Consider the following 24,577-nt stretch of genomic DNA (forward strand, 5'->3'; position numbering starts at 1 on the left):
ATTTTTTGACTGTTTACAACTTGAAGAAAGATAAATACAGTGACGGTATAGATAAACTTTAATTTTTATTATGTCACTGCAGAATGACCAAAAATGGCAACTTATATTCATAATCATAATTACAGATCAAAAGATACTATGCAAAGATTTACTTAATGTATCTGTCGAATCGGGGTGCATTTAGTCTCCAGGAGTAATTGCAACTTTGGTAAAAGGAATGTACCTATTGCAACTAAGGAACAGAGTTTAGTTTTAGTAGTGTGGATGGTGAATGAGAAGAAGGTAATGTTAGGTAGTTCTAGAAATATTCTTCATCTATGTATGAACTAATACCAAATATTCTTTAAGAGCTTTGAATTTGAATACATCTACACTGCAGTGATACAGTCATGAGAACTAAAAGTACATGTAACAAATAGAATATTGGAAAAGTACCTTCAAATCTATTGCAGATATTTGATTTTGAAGGTGGTACAACTTTTAACTTCTGATCCTTCATTGTCTTTTAATTTTATTGCAATAAACAATCCTACATTTGTATTGTAAATGATTTCAGTTCGTATTGAAATTGTATACAAGGTTGATTTGAACATGGCAAGATTCAATGTGCACAAGCCCTATTCTTTAAGAGCTTTGAATTTGAATACATCTACAGTGATACAGTCATGAGAACTAAAAGTACACGTAACAAATAGAATATTGGAAACACTTTGGTAAAAGGAATATACCTATTGCAACTAAGGAACAGAGTTTAGCTTTAGTAGTGTGGATGGTGAATGAGAAGAAGGTATTGTTAGGTAGTTCTAGAAATATTCTTCATCTATGTATGAACTGATACCAAATATTCTTTAAGAGCTTTGAATTTGAATACATCTACAGTGATACAGTCATGAGAACTAAAAGTACACGTAACAAATAGAATATTGGAAAAGTACCTTCAAATCTATTGCAGGTATTTGATTTTGAAGGTGATACAACTTTTAACTCCTGATCCTTCATTGTCTTTTAATTTTATTGCAATAAACAATCCTACATTTGTATAGGTAGACCAAAGTAAAATGTATTGCCCCCTCACCCCACAGTCCCAATGAACCCCGATCTGTCGGAGACAAAAGACACACACTTCGTGGGTAATTATAAACCTGAAGGATTGGTCTTCATTCATTAATAAAAAAGCACGGCTGAGGCAGGAAGTCGCAGGTAATTAGAATCGAATCAAAGAGCTGTTGTGATGTACAACTTTTAACTTCTGATCCTTCATTGTCTTTTAATTTTATTGCAATAAACAATCCTACATTTAGATTAGTATAGGTAGATCAAAGCAAAATTTATTGCCCCCTCACCCCACAGTTCCAATGAACCCCGATATGTCGGAGACAAAAGACACACACTTCGTGGGTAATTATAAACCTCAAGGATTGGTCTTCATTCATTAATAAAAAAGCACGGCTGAGGCAGGAAGTCGCAGGTAATTAGAATCGAATCAAAGAGCTGTTGTGATTTTGAAGAAAATTACTTTTGTCTAATCAAACAAATCGCCGAGAAGTGTAAACATACAATTTCAAACCATTTTTTGACTGTTTACAACTTGAAGAAAGATAAATACCTGTTGTGATTGCTGACCATGTCATCCTTATCAGGACAAGTAAAGTCACTCGTCATCTTGTACTTGGTAACCAGGTTTATGCAACAACATGTTCTAATTACGAACATGGGCATAAGGCTCGTCCACAAAGACTTCAGGATTCTGCCTCGTGTATGCTAGTGGAGATGACAAAACTCCCGTCTACGTGGTCAAATGGTTGGACATCCATCGTCACGTCATGTAAAATAGTGGAGATGCCACACATTCCCATATTCATGTAAATATCGGCTTAAAATAATATTGGTGGAGATGTCAGAACTCCTATCTTTATGCTATATCTAGGTAACTATATCTAGGTAGGCACTCCCTTACTCATTTTATTGTATTTATTACTATTGTAACATTGTACCTACTGTTAAAAATTATGAATAAATAAAGCACTATTAATACTAATACTAATACTAATAATACTAATGCACATAGATTAGTGGAGATGTCAAAACTCCCATTTGATAAAAATTAATGGAGATGCCACATTCCCATAGTCATGTAAATTGTAAATAATCTATTAATCGACTTCAGTCACTATTGGTGGAGATGTCACAACTCCCATCTTTATGCACATACAAGAGGTAGTGGAGATGCCAAAACTCCCATTTCATAAAAATTAGTGGAGATGTCAAAAATTCCATTTAATTTAGTATTACTGTATCGTTAGCGTTCATTGACATTAAGGTGGTAAGCAAATTTATCTAGTAGATCGATCCAAACTACAAAATGTCTTGTCACGCTCGTTAGCGTTCATTGACATTAAGGTGGTAAGCAAATTTATCTAGTAGATCGATCCAAACTACAAAATGTCTTGTCACGCAACCCAGAGTGCGTTGCGTGATGGACAAATTAAATTTTACTTGGTTTGTTTCAGAATTTAGAAGATGGAGGCTGGATAATAGAGATTTGGCCATGTTAAAAACATTGGGCTCAATGTACGCCTGGGATTAGTAGCACTGGTTCCATAACCTAAAGCTAACTTTGGAACATTCGGGTATAAAACTTTAGATCCATGTTTGTTAAAATAAATAGTCTCTGTTGGATCAAGTTGACCGCCTAATACTTTACATAGGTATGTAATTAGCGTAAGAGTCCCGAATGTTAACTCTTCGAAAAAAAAGCAGTGTTAAATAACTAGGCAGTAAGCAGGAAGGTACTACAAAAAGCTCGTTTCAACAGAAAACTTCGTCCAAAGTTCTATCACACAGACGTAAAAGATCTCAATGATTAGCACGAAGTATTAAAAATGAAAGTTTTCAGGCGTACGAACTGTTCTCACTCTGGTCTTTGTTGAAAAAATAGGTAAGCAGGAAGGTATTACAAAAAGCTCATTTCAACAGAAAACTTCGTCCAAAGTTCTATCACACAGGCGTACAAGATCTCAATGATTAGCACGAAGTATTAAAAATGAAAGTTTTCAGGCGTACGAACTGTTCTCACTCTGGTCTTTGTTGAAAAAATAGCTTTCAGACCAATCCAAAGTCCAAAGGTAACATTGACACAACATTCTTTGTATTTCCTAGCTTTCAAAATTGATTTTCAATTTCCCACATGAACTGAATAAGCAGGAAGGTACTACAAAAAGCTCATTTCAACAGAAAACTTCGTCCAAAGTTCTATCACACAGACGTAAAAGATCTCAATGATTAGCACAAAGTATTAAAAATAAAAGTTTTCAGGCGTACGAACTGTTCTCACTCTGGTCTTTGTTGAAAAAATAGCTTTCAGTCCAAAGGTAACATTGACACAACATTCTTTGTATTTCCTAGCTTTCAAAATTGATTTTCAATTTCCCAGATGAACTGATTCTAGAAGCTGAGATGTACTCTAATCAAATCACCTCATTTCCTGTAACAAAACTGTTGTTCAGTTCATGATGTAGTTACAATTCTTCAGATTGAACCGCTATCACAATTAGGAATCTTCGTTGTGGGTGCAACCATGAACTGATTCTAGAAGCTGAGATGTACTAATCAAACCACCTCATTTCCTGGAACAAAACTGTTGTTCAGTTCATGATGTAGTTACAATTCTTCAGATTGAACCGCTATCACAATTAGGAATCTTCGTTGTGGGTGCAACAATCAAACCACCTCATTTCCTGGAACAACTGTTGTTCAGTTCATGATGTAGTTACAATTCTTCAGATTGAACCGCTATCACAATTAGGAATCTTCGTTGTGGGTGCAACAAAGAATGTCTCATTTACGGCGAAAGAAAAACAATAGGCTCAGAATAAATTGTACGCTCAGTACTGTGCTGTGGTAAGTAGGTAGTGTAAGTACCTACTGAACTCAATGGTAATTTAAATATTGCAATAAACTGCTTCTAGTAGAACCCTTCAACTACTTGGGATCAATTGTAATTTTGAACCCTAAAACTTTCTTCTAACTATGTATTTACAGTATACGTATAAACAAACCGTCATCTTCACATGATGAATAGATGCGATGACAAAAGATTATCCTCAAGAGTGGTAAAACTGCTTGCATTGCAGGGAAGTTTCTTCCATATACAGCCTTTTATACGAAGTGACTGTAATAATATAATTGAGGAGAATGATAATATATCAGAAGAAAAACGGGATACGAGACAAGTGCAAAAATTGAGGTAATGTCAGATCCGTATAAGACAAGATAAAACTTTTAGAAACCTCAGATACATACATACATCTTCACTCCTCTTATCCCGATTTTCATGACTAACTTGTTCTTACAATTAGTTCTCATAAGAGGTTCTTTTCCATTTATTCTGACGGTTTGTATATGAACCTCTTAGACTGTACTGAGGTGTGAGTAATTCTTTCGAGTCCAGATGTGATATTCAGTAGTGAAGGGGAATAAAATACATGAATGAGTTTGCGAGGAAATTTATTGACTAGTATTAGTCAATAGCAAATAGCAAACTCCATTCTCTGGTTCACATCCTCACTGCCACACTACGTTACAAACAACAAGTTTAACCTTTCCACAATCCAGAAGAAGCTTGAACGGAATTTATTTCACATTTACTTCAGCGTACAACTTGAATTTCCACAAGAACAACAGTAAGCTTACTTGACAAACTGACAGCCAATAGTATCCTTCCTTTTGATTGCCCTTGCTTGTGGCCTTTAGAATCATTTACCTAGGTATTGGTATCTAGATGTAGTACCGTGTGTAGGTAAATAGGAATAATATTAAATGACCATAATGAGAGAAGTTGCTGAGATTGTGATGCATCCTGTGTAGAGGTGACAACGATTAAAGCTTTAATAAAATATTATTCTCAGGTCATGCTATGTAATATTAATATTGTGTTCCATATTTTACCAGCAAACAAGTTTAATGTAACCTGGCACTGTCTTCACCAGATGATCTTTAAACTCGACTCATTCCAAATCAATGGGTTCTGTCCTGGGTGATAAATACATTGATGATGATGACGATAGTTCCACAATTATTTCGTCGATTGGCAACCGCAAACGTGTACTTTACACACTACACATAGAGAGCTAAGGTGTAAACTTGTTAACCTCCAAATATCACCTTATGAAAATTATTCCTTAACTGCCTCTGGGCATAACAAACAATATGAATACTGCCAAGAGTGATTCGTTTATATTCTCATTGGTAAAACAACAGAGGCGATAGAATAAAATTAATGAAAAAGAAAAGAAAAAAAATGTTGATTACATTTGTATAAAACACTCGTCCAACCTGTATCCTCATTTTTACTTAAAACTATGCTCCGAGATATTGAAGATATCATAGAATATTGACTAACGTAACAAATGCCAGTGATGTTAAAATAAATTGATTGTTGATTACATTTGTATAAAACACTCGTCCAACTTGTATCCTCATCTTTACTTAAAACTATGCTCCGAGATATTGAAGATATCATAGAATATTGACTAACGTAACAAATGCCAGTGATGTTAAAATAAATTGATCCATTCTGCAGGTAATAGTGCTACAAAATCTCAAAACTGAATAGACGGCGAATAAAATCTTTTGCAGACAATCAATCTGGAAGTTCAATTTTTATATGAATTCTAACCAGATACACACACTGGACATCGCATCAGTACATTTGAAAAATCCTAAGGAAAAGGTTCACAAGCTCCGAGTTAATGAGCATGATGATATGCCTAGCAATGTACAAAACAATGACATCGACAACAAGAAAAACATCCAATACTTATGTAAATAAATAACCAGCAACAATTATTATCAACCACAGAACATACAAGAAAACCGTTTAGTGTAAAACAAGACTCAATGGTATTCTCATGATATTATTTCCTTGCTCGTTTCTTCCTCCTTACCTACTCCCTGCCCTGCTTGGTAAATCAACTTTTGTGTCACTGAACTTTCATGTTAGAAGGTGCTTTCAGAGGGACAGCAGGCATCAATAACATTCATGTTCAACATACTCCTATGGAGCCGACATTAATAAAAAGACCTATGAAACGATAATAATTATGACAAATGTGTGTGAAATATTCTTACCTTTAAAATGCAACTGCCTTTGGGTTTGTTTTCCGGAATGGTGACGTTGTAAAAGCTCTGGTCAAAGATGGGCTCATTATCGTTGACATCATGGATAGTAACCAAAACAGTTGCTGATGAAGACAAAGCAGGAACTCCGTTATCTGTGGCAATCACTGTTAACTTTGGCACTGGATCCGTTTCACAATCAACATTCGATTTCATTGTTATTAACCCGGACTTGGAGTCGATTTGAAACCACGACGGATGATCGTCCGTATTTTCTCGCAACGAATAAGTAATTACCGAATTTATACCCTCATCCTGGTCGAAAGCCGATATTTGAAACACCGATGTTCCCGGTTCCGCGATTTCTAAAACGTTTGCGTGATACGTGGAATGTTCAAACTCCGGCGGAGGAATCTAATATCTGGCACCCTTTCAGAGCTCTTGTGAGACGATATAAAAAATCCAATAGCTCTGATGATGCACTCCTTCATTCTTAATTATTAAAGTATGTTCCACATTGCTGGCATACGTTGTAGATCAACTATTGAAATGGATCTTCCATTAAGTGATGAATTAGGCCGACATAGTCTTCTCAAAAGCATCATCTTTTATATTTTGTTATCAGGTAAGTCGAGGGCTATGTTACCTATGCGTTATTAAATTGTAGTTGCAGCAAATTCTTAATCTGCTAGAATTCCTTGGTGGTCACATTGAGTTTCAACTTATCTTATTCACCATCAAAAGAACTGATTTCCACAGCAAATCTCGGAACTAAACTGTATGGTAAAAATCTTTAGTACAGATAGACACAAATGCTGTTGTTTCCAAGGGTTGTAGGCCTTTGTCTTTCGCTACCACAACCAACTCGTGCACCTCTTTAGTTTCAAAGTCCAATGCTTTATTCACAAAAATCAGTCCACTTTTCGAGTCAATATTGAAGAGGCCATCTTTATCACTTTGTCTTCTATTGATTGAGTATTCAACCTCGCCATTTGATCCAGCATCTGCATCCGTAGCAAACACTTGAAATATACTCGTGCCTACGGTTGCATTCTCAGGAACAGTTGCAAAGTACCTGCTCTGATTGAATATTGGTTGATTGTCATTTACATCTTGGATGGTTACATTTACTATCATGGATCCTCGCAATGGAGGGCTACCCCCATCCAAAGCCTCAATGACTAGACTATACTCAGGAATAGTTTCTCGATCCAAGACTCCATTAATTTGCAAATCCAAATAGAGAACACCATCCTTTTCTCGATGTGATGATAATCGAAAAGCATTGTTTGTATTACCAGATACGATGTTATACCTTTGAGTATTATAAATACCAAGATCTCGATCTTTTGCAGCATTCAAGGTTCTCTTGACATCGCGAGGTGTATTCTCCGGAAATTCAATACTCATAAAAGGACTTGGGAATGTTGGTGCGTTATCGTTTTCATCAATAACACGCACCACAACCCTTACATTCTCGCCACTCAAAGGTATCGCTACCAGAGAATAAGAAGAACGTGTCTCCCTATCCAGAGGAACTTTAGTCCGAATTTCACCCGGCTCATAAAAGGACTTGGGAATGTTGGTGCGTTATCGTTTTCATCAATAACACGCACCACAACCCTCACATTCTCGCCACTCAAAGGTATCGCTACCAGAGAATAAGAAGAACGTGTCTCCCTATCCAGAGGAACTTTAGTCCGAATTTCACCCGTATTTTGTTCAATACTTAGATCCGTATCTACAGCACTTCCCGGTACAGGTACGATGAGGTAAGGCGGCCCACTATCTCCCACGAATCCATCGCCTATGAATCCGACTCGAGTGCCAACCGGAACTCCTTCTGAGATCTCAAGATCCCGAAGATGCTCGTCGGCTGCAACTGCGGCTAGCAGCCAAAGGAGGCGCCACAGCCGCATCTTGCGTTCTCAGGTGTTATTTCTTTGTCCTCATATTGGCGAGTCTCTGTAACAGACAATACCTTATCCATTTGAATATGGCAGCAAGGAGTCATCGACCCAAAATGAAAGAACCAATCAGAATGCGAGAACGAGTCTCTGTAACAGACAAGAAGGAAGAAGTTAGTACAAAATGGGTCGATGGTGGAGCAGAGATTCTCAATCTATTAATTAGCTTCGTACAGTGAGTAAAATAATAACAGAGCGCAGTACTAGGTAGCATCATATCCTCACATTGGTAACCTTGATTTTTCTCCTTCAAAATATATAATGGACCCAGTTATGTTATTACATAAATTGTATACAATATAATCATATTATATTGAAGCTCCTAAATTATATTGACTGAGGAGTCCACCTGAGAAACAAAATATAATTAAGATTCAATGAAAGTAACTTCAACACAGGACAATGAACACACAGCAGTACGTCTTGTTTTAAAAATCAGTATTCTCTGTCTACTATGGAATTTCCAAACCCAAATGTCTGACACTATAGGTGTATAGGTATGTATTTTCGACCCAAAAGAAGACAGTATAATACCCCAGTTAGTTCAACAAGAAACGTAAGTATGTACTTGGTTATAACTAGAGGTGCATATTATACATGGAAAAACTGACAACGTTCATCGGAATCAGAATAAATATTACTTATGGTAATATTAATATTACAAGATTGTTTAAGGCACTTAGAATTGAATTTAAGTAAGTGATAGAAAAAGTAAAAAGGTACCTACCTAGTCCCACTGAACAAAGAAATTTCTACCACTTGAGTAAATTATATTAAATCACTACCTACCTACTTGGAATTGTGTTTTGAATGAAGAACTTATGAAATAACAGTGTGAACACAATACCTAATGTGACAATTGTGGCATTCTCTCCTATAGAACCTCCAAAAAGTGCGAATAACATGTTACATGCATACAGAGTTACAAAGTCTTCACTTTTACAAAAGAACTCATTGTGAACACAATACCTAATGTGGCAATTGTGGCATTCTCTCCTATAGAACCTCCAAAAAGTGCGAATAACATGTTACATGCATACAGAGTTACAAAGTCTTCACTTTTACATAATTTATCACTGAACAGCTCAGACTTAACCGCACTTTCTGGTCTTTCTGATTGAAATTTCCACAAAAAATTGACATTTCACAACGGCTGCAAAGGGAAAGAAATACCCAATGGCCAGTTTTATTCTTATCAAGATGAGAATCCAACACTCTCCAGTGTACCTATATCTGCACAAGAGCTCAAGCGAAGCTTTTGATAACATAGTAAGAGGAAAGAAAGATAGATGTGAAATTAACGGTTACGATCATGAGAGAATCCAACACTCTCCAGTCTACCTACCTATATCTGTACAAGAGCTCAAGCGAAGCTTTTGATAACATAGTAAGAGGAAAGAAAGATAGATGTGAAATTAACGGTTACGATCATGAATAAGGATTCAATAGAGTTCGGATTCCAGAGAATTCAAATTTTACCCCAATTTAATATTCAGTTTCCATATGGGTTCACCCGGTATGTTTTGCAATGGAAATTCTACAATTTATCATATTGCTTATAATTGACTTATTTACATGCCACAATCCACAATATTCTTCTGAGAGGCTCAGCATCAGCACTGGATAACAGTGGCGATGCTTGATTCGTTTTGAGTGGTTCACTGTTTCACCAGTAGTCTTGTCAGTTGGAATGCAACAGCCGCTAATCAAGATTATCCGTTAGCCGCTATTTGTGTGATCATGTCAACAGAGTCAAGATGGAAACAGAATTGGATGTTGATCCCTAAACTTTCCCTTTTCAAAAACCACATTTCTAAATATACATTTTCCAAATTTTCAGCATTTTCCCATGTTATGTTCACAGACCACAGGAAAACGAATGCCAAAAATCGAAAAAAATATTCAAGACCGAAAAATCACTGTGAAAATTTCTAAAAAGGAAATGAGAAAAAGCCATCTTGAAGTCCTTGAAGATAAAGCATCCGAAAAAAATTGGGTACACTTTTTGCACATGAAATGTATGAAAAATCTCCAAAAAATGTTCCAACAGAGAGTCAACATGAACATCGCGGTTCTTTTGATTCCTCAAATATGAAATCCGATTCCTTGTTAAATTTCTTGATATCAAAACTGTTAACTACGCCACTGGTCACAGACAAAGTATTGAAAGTAATCTTGAGTTCCCTAGGTCTTCATGTCTTCCACAGTTGATGTGCCCCGCAATACGGATGATAGCTTGTTTTATTCTGGAGCTTGATATGGAGATTGTTAAAGTGCACTGATTCATTAGAGTTAAAGCTCAAACAGCATTTGAATCAAGTATTGGATTCTGCTATTGGTATGCGCTCCTTACCTTATTAAAATGAGATCTGTCTGTATGCTGGTACAAACTTACAGCAGGCTCAACTATTGATGGAAGATGGAAAGAGGGGTGGCCTGTTCTTGTTAACACTCATAAGGTCAACTCTACTATTGATGGAAGATGGAAAGAGGGGTGGCCTGTTCTTGTTAACACTCATAAGGTCAACTCTTACGTGCGTTACCTCATCAAACCCAGGACTCAGACATAATGATATGTCTGAATTCAGTCACAGAAAGAACTCATTGTGAACACAATACCTAATGTGGCAATTGTGGCATTCTCTCCTATAGAACCTCCAAAAAGTGCGAATAACATGTTACATGCATACAGAGTTACAAAGTCTTCACTTTTACATAATTTATCACTGAACAGCTCAGACTTAACCGCACTTTCTGGTCTTTCTGATTGAAATTTCCACAAAAAATTGACATTTCACAAAGGCTGCAAAGGGAAAGAAATGCCCAATGGCCAGTTTTATTCTTATCAAGATGAGAATCCAACACTCTCCAGTGTACCTATGTATATCTGCACAAGAGCTCAAGCGAAGCTTTTGATAACATAGTAAGAGGAAAGAAAGATAGATGTGAAATTAACGGTTACGATCATGAATAAGGATTACCACTATAATACGAGGCTCGTGGATTTGGGAGCTTACACAAGAGTTTGATTTACCTCTTGGATCTTCAAAGAATAGGATATACTTTGTTTATCCTGATCGAATAGGACTTCAAAATCCCTTTACTTCGGCAGTCTAAACAAGGTCTCATGTATGTGTGCGACTTGCAAAAAATTGTTAGAAAATACCTACGTAAGTGTACATGGTATTTTGGACTTGAAAACTAGTGAAATTGCTCCATGAAAATATTTATTGGAACATTTGTCGTCCCATATACATAGGTAGGTTACTTGTTACTTCCCATGATAGCGCTTTTCTTCTTGACTACAGACAAAAACATCAAGTTAGTACTGTAAGCCAAGTCTATTGGAAAACTGACTACACATTCCTCAAAGAGACGTATTCCCCGTAGACGTACACAATGCCTATTTAATAATGCCGATGGTAATGTCTTACAAACAAATTATTGAGGTAATTACTACATCTAAAACTGAAATTAATTAAACGCAGGTAGGCAGTGATAATATTATGCAGGCTCATAACGCAATTATTATGTCGAACATAAAATTCAAGCTCACCCAGGCGGAAACATACCGACGAGTTGTAAATTGGCAGGTCTTGAATTTGATGACGTAGGTCAGGGAAGATGAGAAGAGAATGACCCGAGAAGTATCATTCACACCAACCAAATTGGCAATAGGGCCCCAGCAATGATGGATTTTTCCTTTTCCCTTGGATGTAAAAGTAAACTGAGAATCTTTTAGAAATAGTGCACAATACAGGAGACTTCTCTTCTCTGTCTTTCACTTTTACTTTATAGACATAGACAGACACCCTCAGGATCTTCAAAAGATTAATAAAGCACGTTTTTAATATGAAGAGTACATGAGATATGTATAGCGTATTCTGGGATCTGGGTGTGGGATCAGACGTCCATCATTTCAGTTTGTTTCAACACTTGGTCCTGTAGAGCCGCCACTGGTTTCAAACCACAAGTTATTTTTATTATGTTTCGAAGTTTGCACCAATGCACTAAGCGCAGTGCAAACTGAATGTCTGCTGAAGTTACTAATGCAACAGTAATTAGAATGGCTCTCTGTGCTACTTGAATAGAAACTACACAGCACATTGGTCTCAAAATGAGTTCAGAGCATGCTATACTCTGCAGCGTTCAGATATAATTACCTAGGACATCCATGCAAATACAAGAGAGCTTACAATGTGGTTTGCATTTTTTTTCGTTTACAAGTCTTCGAGCATTTAGATGTCACACTTGAGAGAAAAGCAAAATATTAGGAGACACAAGGGATCATCCAGTAAGGTAAATTGGGGTGGGCTTGAAATGCGGTTAAACGACACAATACTATGTACCTATAGTATGCTGAACAGAACGGTTAAAACATTTTCACAGTGTCGTTTCAACAACAAAACAGATCAACATGGGTTCATGGTTATTTTATTTTATAATTCAGTACAAGACTTGAGGAATGTCTGCATTCATTTACTCAAAGTAAGAGTATGTATGCTAATGTCCATTTTCAAAGTGAAATTCCCAACTAATCAGAGTGAGCCACCAGATTTGCCATAAAAAGCGCTAAAGCTTTCATAATAATGGACCAAGGTTCAGTGTGCGGTGTCCTTGCACTCTGACATACAGTCTGGTCTAGTCTTCTAAGAAAACAAATTGAAGCCGTTGAGTTGCCAAAGAAATTCAAATGTACATTTTTGTCGAGATATGAAGTAGTTCTCCTGGTTGTTTGATTTGAGCATTATAGAAGAGTGCTACTGCAATAGCTCCTAGCTGCCACAACTGGCTCGTCTTATCACATTCATGTTGTTTCTGCTTGCTGCCCGGTTGATATATTTACATGTGGGGGTAATGAGCTTTCATTAGGAATTAGTACCTACTGCTACATCTATGCTGTACCAGCTCACTAGTTGTTCACTCACTTTCTGCAAGTTGTAAACCAAAAACATACCCAGAGTTACTTCTAAACTAAGTACAGTATTCCTATTCATATATGATGGGTACACGTACATGGACCGGGATTGAATTGGACTACATATTATGTTCATCACCTTGATCACCTTGATGAAGCCGTGATTTTAGCGATTGTTGATTATGTTCATAGGTATGCTTATTTTGTGTATCCCAATTACTTAGAGAAAAAGTGTGATGAGAATGAACCCTTAAAATAAAATGATTCATAGATTCCAGAAGAACTATCAAACTCAAGTCATAATAGGTGATTGTAATCTGCAGTTCCAGATTGGATCACTTAAATCTCATTCCCTTCCTACCGAAACATGGGTCAAACAGATAGTTTTGACTCGTAAACTACAAGTTATACATAATAAACTATAAGTAGTTAGGTACATAACATGGGTACGGGAAATAGCTTTGAAACTTTTGCATTAGAAATTAAGACCAAAGCTGACATTAGCTCATATTTCATACATTTTGGTAGGTATTAAATATTCAACAGAATACAGAGTAAATATGTATAAAGAAACAAACAAATCTAACGATAGCTGAGACTAGTTTTACATACTAACTATACATATGATGAATATATAAATTAAAATGAGCCCAAAAATAAAATAAATTAAAAAAATTAACCCCTCCAAAATCCCAGGTTCAGCGGTCTAATCTCAATAATGATATTTTAGTGATTGATAACTAAAATATCATTGTTTTATTTGTGGGGGGGGGGGGAATAATAAAAAATACCAGAATAAGGACGTGTGTTTCCGCCCATGTCAGTCATTTTAAATTATTCTAAATTAAATTCTCACAGAGAGTCCTAGTGTTTATTTTAACGAATTAGTGAAATGTGTGGATAATTTATTCATAGTCGGTATCAAGTCTCGTAGATAAAGAATTCTTTTCAATATAATTATTTGGCAACAGACCGCGAGATTTCAATGAATGAAAGCTTCCCCCAAAAAAAGCAAAGATAGGTACGAAAGGTTTAAATTTTGAATAAAAAATCCTATAAAATATACGCTATAATACCTTGGTACATATTTACAATATACATATGGAAGAGAACCACTCTTTGCCCGCAGCGAATACATACACGAACACACCATCCATGCTCTGAACCCAGAACCCAGTCACTGATGCCAGCAGAAGAATACCAAACCAAATTACGTATAGATATGCAAGCAGAGAAGCCCTCTGCCCCATACTCTCTTCAGTCTTTGCCCAAACCCGCGTGGCACTTGTCACATCAGACGAGAAATCATCAAGAACCAAGAACTTCTCATCAGAGAGACTAACTTGGTCAACAACTGATCATCAAAGTCACAATAAACTGAAATTGAAAGGGATATTTCTAAAATGTAAGAAAGACGAAAGTTTTTATTTAATTGCTGTAATTGAACAATTGCTACAATAGACTCATGGTGATACTGATAAGAGAAATAATACTTCCCCTTTAGGTGCTTTGCCCAAACCGGGTAGCTCATGTCATTAGAAGGGGGATCGTCAACTTTTGTGGTATTCTCAACACGAGAACACCAAAAAAGTGGAGGAGGAAAAAGAGATCGAACACACGGAGAACTGAAGAGGAATTAGAAATGTCTACGAGTCCAGCAGATTGTGATATAGATATAAATATATTATCATTCAAACCCATTTGATTTATTATTGTGCTGGAACATTGTACATTTGTTACCAAAAAATATATAATAACATTGTTTTCTTGTTCTTGTTGCAACGTTGGTAAATATATTCGAAAATCAAATTCAAAACGGAGAGCACACAACAAGAACAACTGCGATTCAAATTTTTGGAACATCAGAGAGATTCGTCTGAACACTTTCTGTACCTATAATATCCACCATGTTGTTACAATTGCATAAGAATAGACTCCTCGGACTTTCAATGTCACATAACAGCTAGAGAGTTGGGTATTTTATTATTATTGTTATTCTAGACAACAAGAACAACTGCGATTCAAATTTTTGGAACATCAGAGAGATTCGTCTGAACACTTTCTGTATAATATCCACCATGTTGTTACAATTGCATAAGAAAAAACTTCTCGGACTTCTCAATGTCACATAACAGCTAGAGAGTTGGGTATTTTATTATTATTGTTATTCTAAAAGAAAATCCTTTATTACTCATATCAGTGAATTCATTTGGGCTGAATATTATTTCAATTTAGACTCCTCGGACTTCTCAATGTCACATAACAGCTAGAGAGTTAGGTATTTTATTATTATTGTTATTCTAAAAGAAAATCCTTTATTACTCATATCAGTGAATTCATTTGGGCTGAATATTATTTCAATTTAAGTTGCCATTTAGCAACACCTTCTGAACCCTACTTCATTCCCTTGTACAATCTTCACTTACTCTCCAAGTGTAATTAATGCGGATTGCTATAAACACAGGGGGGGGGGATCAGGGCATCATTATTGCCCACCACATGCTTCATTTCCTTTGTACAAAATCAACACCTCGTCGAATAAAGGAGAGGAATCATATTTCATTTATTCCTCCTTCTGTGGTTTTTTATTACTCTTTTGTTTCGAATTAAATGCTGAAATAAACGTTATGTTAGCATGAAAAGCACTGGAGCGAATATAAATAGAAAGCGAATATAAATAGAAAATTTTGAGAAGTCAGCTGCTCATCAGTAAGCCACTGCCCGTCTATGTTGAATGTTGAATTAAAAATAAAAAGCTTGCCAGATTTTCAGTAATTTTAAGACTGTACGTAAACAATTTCTTTACCTGTACTGTGGCTTATAAGTGCACTAAATAAACCTTTTCATATTTTATAGATGAAACAAGTAATATTCTCCCCAAGTACCGAGCATGCTACAATGTACGTAGGAACACTACAAGTTACAAGTACCTCATAACAACGACGGCACATTAAAACTAATGATTGTGGAACACAAACCTCGTGAAAATTACCTTTTGTTATTCACGCTGGACGTTGGTAGCAAAAGTGGTGAGACGGTGATTAGACGCTGGATGTAATTAATATTTATAATTATTTCTATTTTAATACTCACAGTATTTTCAATATTAAAATTTAAAATAATTATTCGGAAGTAGGTGCCTGTGCAAAATATCTCCTATCTTAATGGAGATGGCGCCTAAAATTAAATGCATACGTACAGATACATATATTCAGTGGCGGATGGGCTAAAAGGCGAAGGGAATAGGAGGGGGATAAATGGATAATGGGTTATAAGGTTAAGAGATGCTCGTCCCTGAATGAATTTCTCACCAGATCCCAAGTACATTTGGGTACATTCTTTTTTCAGACAATTTAGTAAGGAACTATTTCTTTCTCTCTCGTGTGGAGACACTGGTGCCTACCAACTTGTATGGAAGAGAACCACTCTTTGCCCGCAGCGAATACATACACGAACACACCATCCATGCTCTGAACCCAGAACCCAGTCACTGATGCCTCACATTTCAGCGATTACCTGTTGAATAATACAACAACTTTTTGATCTGTTCCGTTTTATTTTCATCTTCTGCAGTGCTATACAATCGAATTTTCCAGAGGTCCTACAAAACGGTCCACAAGGATTCAATTTTCAGTGATGCCAGTAATGAGGCCGCATGCCACATGTTGGCGGGTTAGCACTCTCATTTCAAGTTGATCCTGTGCCGCCCAAAGTTCAGGGCAGGAAGATATAATGAACACATTTCAGCGATTACCTGTTGAATAATCCAACAACTTTTTGATCTCTTCCGTTTTATTTTCATCTTCTGCAGTGCTATACAAGCGAATTTTCCAGAGGTCCTACAAAACGGTCCACAAGGATTCAATTTTCAGTGATGCCAGTAATGAGGCCGCATGCCACATGTTGGCGGGTTAGCACTCTCATTTCAAGTTGATCCTGTGCCGCCCAAAGTTCAGGGCAGGAAGATATAATGAGCAGAGAAGTGCCTAAGGCTTAAACAAAGACAGAGGTGAAGATAGGAATTTTCAGTGAGCCCCCTCCTCTCTCACTGCTCACTTGCTTCTTGCCTTAGTGAACCTAGCGGCCTCTCCACAGCTGGTACAGTTGTACTTCATTCTAGTACCATTTCTTTCTTCACTCCAAAACACGAACTTTGGGTCTCGTTCGGAATCTTTTACAGCAGAATATTTTGCATCACTTTAGGACAACTAAAACCTGTGGCCAGGACAAAGCAAAATACTTGGTAGGTGATTTGAAGGAACATATAAATGAAATCCTTTCTGAATTTCTTCCAGATGGCTCACAAGCTCACATGAAGTTGGGATTTAGACTATTTTAGACGAAAGAACCTGGATTTTTATCCTACCTCAATTTTTAGAAAATTCTGGTAGAGGAGCCAGGGTGAGGGAACACAGCTTACGAGAGGTTAAAATTTCCTATACACAATGGTTGCTCTTTGCAATACCTATACTTTTTCCAATATTTTTACAAAACCAAGAAAACAACACTCAAGCAGAACAAGGTTGAAACCAAATATTTCCCCCAACACATAACCCACGCGAAATTGTCTCGACATGTTGTTCACACAAACTTACACAATAGTTGCTCTTTGCAATACCTATACTTTTTCCAATATTTTTACAAAACCAAGAAAACAACACTCAAGCAGAACAAGGTTGAAACCAAATATAGCAGAATATTTTGCATCACTTTAGGACAACTAAAACCTGTGGCCAGGACAATAGCAAAGTATTTGGTAGGTGATTTGAGGGAACATCTAAATGAAATCCTTTCCGAATTTCTTCCAGATGGCTCACAAGCTCACATGAAGTTGGGATTTAGACTATTTTAGACGAAAGAACCTGGATTTTTATCCTACCTCAATTTTCAGAAAATTCTGGTAGAAGAGCCAGGGTGAGGGAACACAGCTTACGAGAGGTCAAAATTTCCAATACACAATAGTTGCTCTTTGCAATACCTATACTTTTTCCAATATTTTTACAAAACCAAGAAAAGAACACTCAAGCAGAACAAGGTTGAAACCAAATATTTCCCCCAACACATAACCCACGCGAAATTGTCTCGACATGTTGTTCACACAAACTTAAACACACGGAATAACAAATCTCATCAGGACAAAAGGTACACAATAGGGCTGCCTGGAAGAGACTGACAAGAAACGCCGACCCTACTTGAATAGGAAAAGGCTAGGAAGAAGAAGAACAAATCTAGGATATGCACTGCGAAATTTCAGGTTCAGATTAATCTAATCTACAAAATATCCAGACAATTGTAATGGGCAAAGATATAATAAAAGGAAGTTCAATACAAATTCATATCAGAGATCAGACCTAAGTAAGTGAACAATCTTTACTTTACTAAAGGTCCACAAAAATGTAACGGGAAAAGGAGCTTTAGGTAAAGACCCTCTAAAAGCTATCGGCTCAAGATCATTTTAATTTCAGGAAAATAGGTCTCATGAGAAGAGATGAGAAAGGATTAGGAAGTTGAACAAAAGATAGGAAGAGGTGCTCAAAACAACAAACGAATGAGAGACAAAACACGCAAGGAAAGGCGGAAATGAAAAGAACCAACAAAAGAGCAGAAGAAAAAGTGTAAAAACTTGTAGGGTATGTCTGTTTGAGATTCTTTTTGGGGAAATTATTAAACGTCTGAGGTCATACAAACACAAAACCTACGTCATTCTGATACTGTAAAACGAACAAAAGAGCAGAAGAAAAAGTGTAAAAACTTGTGGGGTATGTCTGTTTGAGATTCTTTTTGGGGAAATTATTAAACGTCTGAGGTCATACAAACACAAAACCTACGTCATTCTGATACTGTAAACAAAATTCAAGCTACAAACATCAAACCAAAACTTCAAACACCTAACGAGAAGAAACTAGCTAGATGTGAACGTTTACAAGTCTTCGAGCATTTAGATGTCACACTTGAGAGAAAAGCAAAATATTAGGAGACACAAGGGATCATTCAGTAAGGTAAAGTGGGGTGGGCTTGAAATGCGGTTAAACAACACAATACTATGTACATACCTATAGTATGCTGAACAGAACGGTTAAAACATTTTCACACAGTGTCGTTTCAACAACAAAACAGATCAACATGGGTTCATGGTTATTTTATTTTATAATTCAGTACAAGACTTGAGGAATGTCTGTGTTGGAAGCTGGAACTCAAAGATTCAGGCTCAGGAGTCTTCACAGTCCACGAACAAATGAGTAGATGTGAACAATGAAATAACAATCAACTCCTGATGGAACTCAAGGCTGATGTTGAAGATTTTGATTGGTACTCCATATACTCGTACTCATGTTAGAATTGTGTTTAACAGTTACAGTTTATACTGATCTACCTGTAGCAAGTACATCACATTTCACATTATTTTGTAAGGGTATTGTTTTTGTATTCCTATACTAGAAGAAGCTTAAGTCTATGAACCTACTCTTACAAGACAGGTAAGTCTACACTTACAGGACAGGTATATGAAACTCAGGTACCTTTAAGTATTTTTATAGTACTTGGGCAGTGGGCACCAACATGACATGAACTTGAAAGAAAAGCTTTTCTCCCTATGAAAATGGAAAGTCAATCGGATTCCAAATATTTTCATATAGTTACTAGCATAGGTAATGAGAAGAGTCTACTCACCAGTTAAACCCAAAGGGTTAACAGAACCCACAGTATCAACATGTTGGAAGCTGGAACTCAAAGATTCAGGCTCAGGAGTCTTCACAGTCCACGAACAAATGAGCAGACTGTGACCGGGCTTGTTCAAATTTAAAAGCCATGATTATGAGTCGTAAACCCTGCCTTCAGTCTTCATGTAAACTACTCATAAAAAGTCTATCCTACAACAGCCCACTTCTCCATTTGTCTCAAATTTGGTTTGTGAATGCCCATAACACAAAAAGAGTCTTCAAAGCAGCTTATTTTCAGCGAAAGTAATTATTTTGGGGTTTTGTCCGAAATTAGTGAGTTGGTCTTTACGACTTGAGACTTCGGTTGAAGAAATAAATAAATTTGAAACATAAAATTTTATGAATCTAAGGAGAAGCAGAAGAATTGAAAAAAGAAGCTGAAGCAGAATCGAGACTCGAGTTGTTTATTATCATCATTATAATATTTTCTCTTTTTAAAAAATGTAGGTATGCCTCTAGGAAAATCAATATCAAGCTTTACGTACCTAGAGCAAAGAACTAGAGCCCATAGAAACTAATCAAGAAGTACCTATATATTGCCTAAATATTAAAATGATTATGTAAAACAAGTAACTGCTGAGGAAAAAAAGGACCAAGTACCAGAACAGAATATGAGACTGAATGAGAGGACTACAGCATAAGTTCTAGGGTGATAAAACAGAAAAGGTTAAAAACACTGAGCACTGATTCAAGAGGGATTCACGATAGTGGTGACCTAAAATCGAAAACCAATAAAGGTGATAAAACAGAAAAGGTTAAAAACACTGAGCACTGATTCAAGAGGGATTCACGATAGTGGTGACCTAAAATCGAAAACCAATAAAAATAAATAAATAAACAAACAAAATCAGCCTCAAAAAATCATGTAGCATAGCCTAGATCCTAGCCCACAAAAAATAAACAAAAATCCATCCCACCCCAAAAAAGATTAGAAATCAATTTTGTACCCCGCCTTTTATTCACTTCATAATTTGTGTCCTCCTACTTCACGTAGTACCTACCTTTCTTTCCCCTCATTGCACTCCACTTTCCTCTAATATTACTTCTGCTTCACTGCATTGGCGGCGTGCCACCTACCTTGCAATGCTTTAAAAATAAATTGATGGCACGCCGCCAATGCAGTGAAGCAGAAGTAATATTAGAGAAAGAGGAGTGCAATGAGGGGAAAGAAAGGTAGGTACTACGTGAAGGAGGAGCACACAAATTTGAAGGCGGGGTACAAAAACAGACAAGAAGGAAGAAGTTAGTACAAAATGGGTCGATTGTGGAGCAGAGATTCTCAAATCTATTAATTAGCTTCGTACAGTGAGTAAAATAATAACAGAGCGCAGTACTAGCATCACATCCTCACATTGGTAACCTTGATTTTTCTTCTTCTTCAAAATATATAATGGACCGAGTTATGTTATTACATAAATTGTATACAATATAATCATATTATATTGAAGCTCCTAAATTATATTGACTGAGGAGTCCACCTGAGAAAGACACCCAATATAGCTACATAAGAAAGTGTTCCGGTATCATTGTAAGATACAAAAGGTCGAAACCAAATGATAAGGTTATCTAATTTAGAGACACCCAATATAGCTACATAAGAAAGTGTTCCGGTATCATTGTAAGATACAAAAGGTCGAAACCAAATGATAAGGTTATCTTGTAAGTACCCAATATTTGGTACAAGATCCTACACATGGGAGTGCAGTAACACCGAATTTACATATATGTGTCGTTTATATTTACAAAATGTAGTGGTTAGTCAGCGGCGATATCACATCGGACGCACCAGTGTCCGATGGATCATATTACGTATTCTGTGTCCTTCCGAACCAGGTTTATCTAACACTTGGAAGGAAGTTTGTCCAAAACTTGGATGCAGGCTTGTCTATGTCTAAAAACGATGGATCACCTGAAGTTAAGCAACGTTGCTCGGAGTTGATGGCTTTTCCATCTGTTCCTTCCTCCTTGTCTGAAGATAAAACTCCCATGAGTTTTAGAAATTACTTCGCACCTCATCAGTTTGGTAGAATACTGTGGGCATCCGATGCTTATTTTACCTTGAAGATAAAACTCCCATGAGTTTTAGAAATTACTTCGCACCTCATCAGTTTGGCAGAATACTGAGGGCATCCAATGCTTATTTTACCAGTGAGGGAGGGAGCTTTACATTTTACCGGTCTGAAAGTGAGGAGGGGGACCATAGCTTTAACGCCATGTCCTCAAAACACACTACACGGTTACATTTTATATCTGTTGGTAATTTCTCATATGCAACTTCTAGCTCCCTATACCTTCAGTTCTAATGCGTACTGCAATCTCATATATTGCACAGTTATACATAATTGTAAAGATACAAGACATTAAACTCAACACCACATGGTACCAGTTCATTACCATCTAGTGTCATTATCAGCATGAGGAAACCATTACTGTAATGACTTTGCGGATGATCAACACGGCTCATCTTGATTCCTTTACCAGTTCATTACCATCTAGTGTCATTATCAGCATGAGGAAACCATTACTGTAATGACTTTGCGGATGATCAACACGGCTCATCTTGCAAATCCGAATAAATCAACGCTCAACCAAAAGATCAATTTGACACAGCCATCTAGCGGTATGGATAGATCAACATGGAAAATGACCATTAATATGTATATGTATAATGTGACTTCTTGTACTCTAACTTGAAACATTTCCCAGTTCTCACTAGAGAGATCATTTCCCTGATTGTCGACCTAAAATCAACAAAAACCTGGCAGCAATGGCCTAACTTGAAACATTTCCCAGTTCTCACTACAGAGATCATTTCCCTGATTGTCGACCTAAAATCAACAAAAACCTGGCAGCAATGGTATTTATTCTCAAAGAAAAGACACATGTTGGAAGCTGGAACTCAAAGATTCAGGCTCAGGAGTCTTCACAGTCCACGAACAAATGAGATATGTGTCGTTTATATTTACAAAATGTAGTGGTTAGTCAGCGGCGATATCACATCGGACGCACCAGTGTCCGATGGATCACCTGAAGTTAAGCAACGTTGCTCGGAGTTGATGGCTTTTCCATCTGTATATTCTGTGTCCTTCCGAACCAGGTTTATCTAACACTTGGAAGGAAGTTTGTCCAAAACTTGGATGCAGGCTTGTCTATGTCTAAAAAATGAAGATAAAACTCCCATGAGTTTTAGAAATTACTTCGCACCTCATCAGTTTGGCAGAATACTGAGGGCATCCGATGCTTATTTTACCAGTGAGGGAGGGAGCTTTACATTTTACCGGTCTGAAAGTGAGGAGGGGGACCATAGCTTTAACGCCATGTCCTCAAGGTTTCTAGTTTCTATGAACAGTATAAGAACCTTTAGTAAATTAAGAACAAACAGGTACGTAAATATAACAAACTGAATATTCAGGTGAGTTGAAAATACTTTCAGCTCAGTCGATGATGTGTTATTTGCAATTACATATTGCACATGAATATAAAACTTCTAGGTATTCTAAAAAAAAAAAAAAAAAAAAAAAAAAAAAAAAAAAAGACCATAGCTTTAACGCCATGTCCTCAAAACACACTACACGGTTACATTTTACATCTGTTGGTAATTTCTCATATGCAACTTCTAGCTCCCTATACCTTCAGTTCTAATGCGTACTGCAATCTCATATATTGCACAGTTATACATAATTGTAAAGATACAAGACATTAAACTCAACACCACATGGTACCAGTTCATTGAAAATGACCAAGAGATAATTAGGTAGAAACGATAATTGTAAACATCCTAGTGAATTTAGACGAATGAAGAGAATGAACCGTGCAGAATTTTCAGCTTTTTAAAAGACCGGGAGACACTTTTGAAATGTGATGTTGAGAAAAATAGAATCGCCTGAATAATGAGCTTCGAAGATCTAAGTGTATGAGGTCATTGAGGTCTGTCCTTAGTACTTACTAAGTTCATATTTATCTATCAGATAAAGATACAGAGATGATCAGACCCTCTACCAACATTTGGAGATTTCTAATGTTGGAGAAACAATTTGTTAAAATTCTCTTATTATGTATCCTATTTATTTAGATTTTACAAAATCAACCCAATAAACTGAAAAGTGAAAATTATGTATAACAGCTAAAAGCGATTTTTGAAAAAGTGCCTCAACTCCACTAGTATTTGACACAGTGAGCTAGAACTTTTTAGAATTCATCAAAGAAAACACCAACCTCAAAAGCTTTCGAGTAATCCAAAAATTAGATAGAATCTTGAAGAAACATAAATCCAATGGAAAAAATAATTATTTTCCTTTTACATAAAATCCAAACACATACACGGGCACACACTTCACTTTACTATGAAATTTCGTAAAAAAAAAAAAAATAATTGAAAAGGTAAGGAAATCAGTTTAATTATTATTAAAGAAATTGAAGAAAATGTGGATAGGTATTTCTTTTAAATTTAAAATTTTGCTTTAAAAGTTTAACAACTAATTGAGACCCAACAATACAAATGTACAAATTAAATAACAAACAGTATAATACCCCAGTTAGTTCAACAAGAAACGTAAGTATGTACTTGGTCATAACTAGAGGTGCATATTATACATGGAAAAACTGACAACGTTCATCGGAATCAGAATAAATATTACTTATGGTAATATTAATATTACAAGATTGTTTAAGGCACTTAGAATTGAATTTAAGTAAGTGATAGAAAAAGTAAAAAGGTACCTACCTAGTCCCACTGAACAAAGAAATTTCTACCACTTGAGTAAATTATATTAAATCACTACCTACCTACTTGGAATTGTGTTTTGAATATTTCGTGCTTATTTTTGGAGATGCTGCTAAAAAAATTAGGTAAAAGT

General features: G+C 36.3%; 3 protein-coding genes across 3 annotated transcripts in view; all 3 read right to left on the reverse strand.

Annotated features, from left to right (window-relative positions):
* Positions 1-6,477, reverse strand: part of LOC103507968 (protein dachsous-like) — a 33,176-nt gene extending 26,699 nt beyond the window's left edge. Inside the window, exon 1 of the mRNA XM_026822652.1 lies at positions 6,130-6,477. Coding sequence (XP_026678453.1) covers positions 6,130-6,333 — 204 coding nt within the window. The 5' untranslated portion in view covers positions 6,334-6,477. The remainder of the gene's footprint in view (positions 1-6,129) is intronic.
* Positions 6,478-6,888: 411 nt separating this feature from the next.
* LOC108252231 (protein dachsous-like) lies at positions 6,889-7,663 on the reverse strand. Its single transcript, XM_026822582.1, has one exon. It carries the CDS (start codon positions 7,525-7,527, stop codon positions 6,889-6,891), a length of 639 nt encoding a protein of 212 aa, XP_026678383.1. The 5' UTR covers positions 7,528-7,663.
* A 7-nt stretch (positions 7,664-7,670) lies between these two features.
* Positions 7,671-24,106, reverse strand: LOC113466844 (protein dachsous-like; the record flags this gene model as incomplete). Its single annotated transcript, XM_026822590.1, has 2 exons — positions 23,937-24,106; positions 7,671-8,082 (listed from the first exon to the last, which is right to left on the reverse strand). A coding segment is annotated over exon 2 (366 nt), but the record flags the coding sequence as incomplete, so codon positions are not given.
* Between the last annotated feature and the right edge of the window lie 471 nt (positions 24,107-24,577).

This window comes from Diaphorina citri, unplaced genomic scaffold, assembly GCF_000475195.1.
Source record: "Diaphorina citri unplaced genomic scaffold, Diaci psyllid genome assembly version 1.1 scaffold18, whole genome shotgun sequence".
Classification (NCBI taxonomy): domain Eukaryota; kingdom Metazoa; phylum Arthropoda; class Insecta; order Hemiptera; family Psyllidae; genus Diaphorina; species Diaphorina citri.

What these genes read in the sequence shown, in the direction of transcription:
- LOC108252231 (XM_026822582.1), bottom strand. Translation starts at nt 7,527, where the DNA reads ATGAGTATTGAATTTCCGGAGAATACACCTCGCGATGTCAAGAGAACC.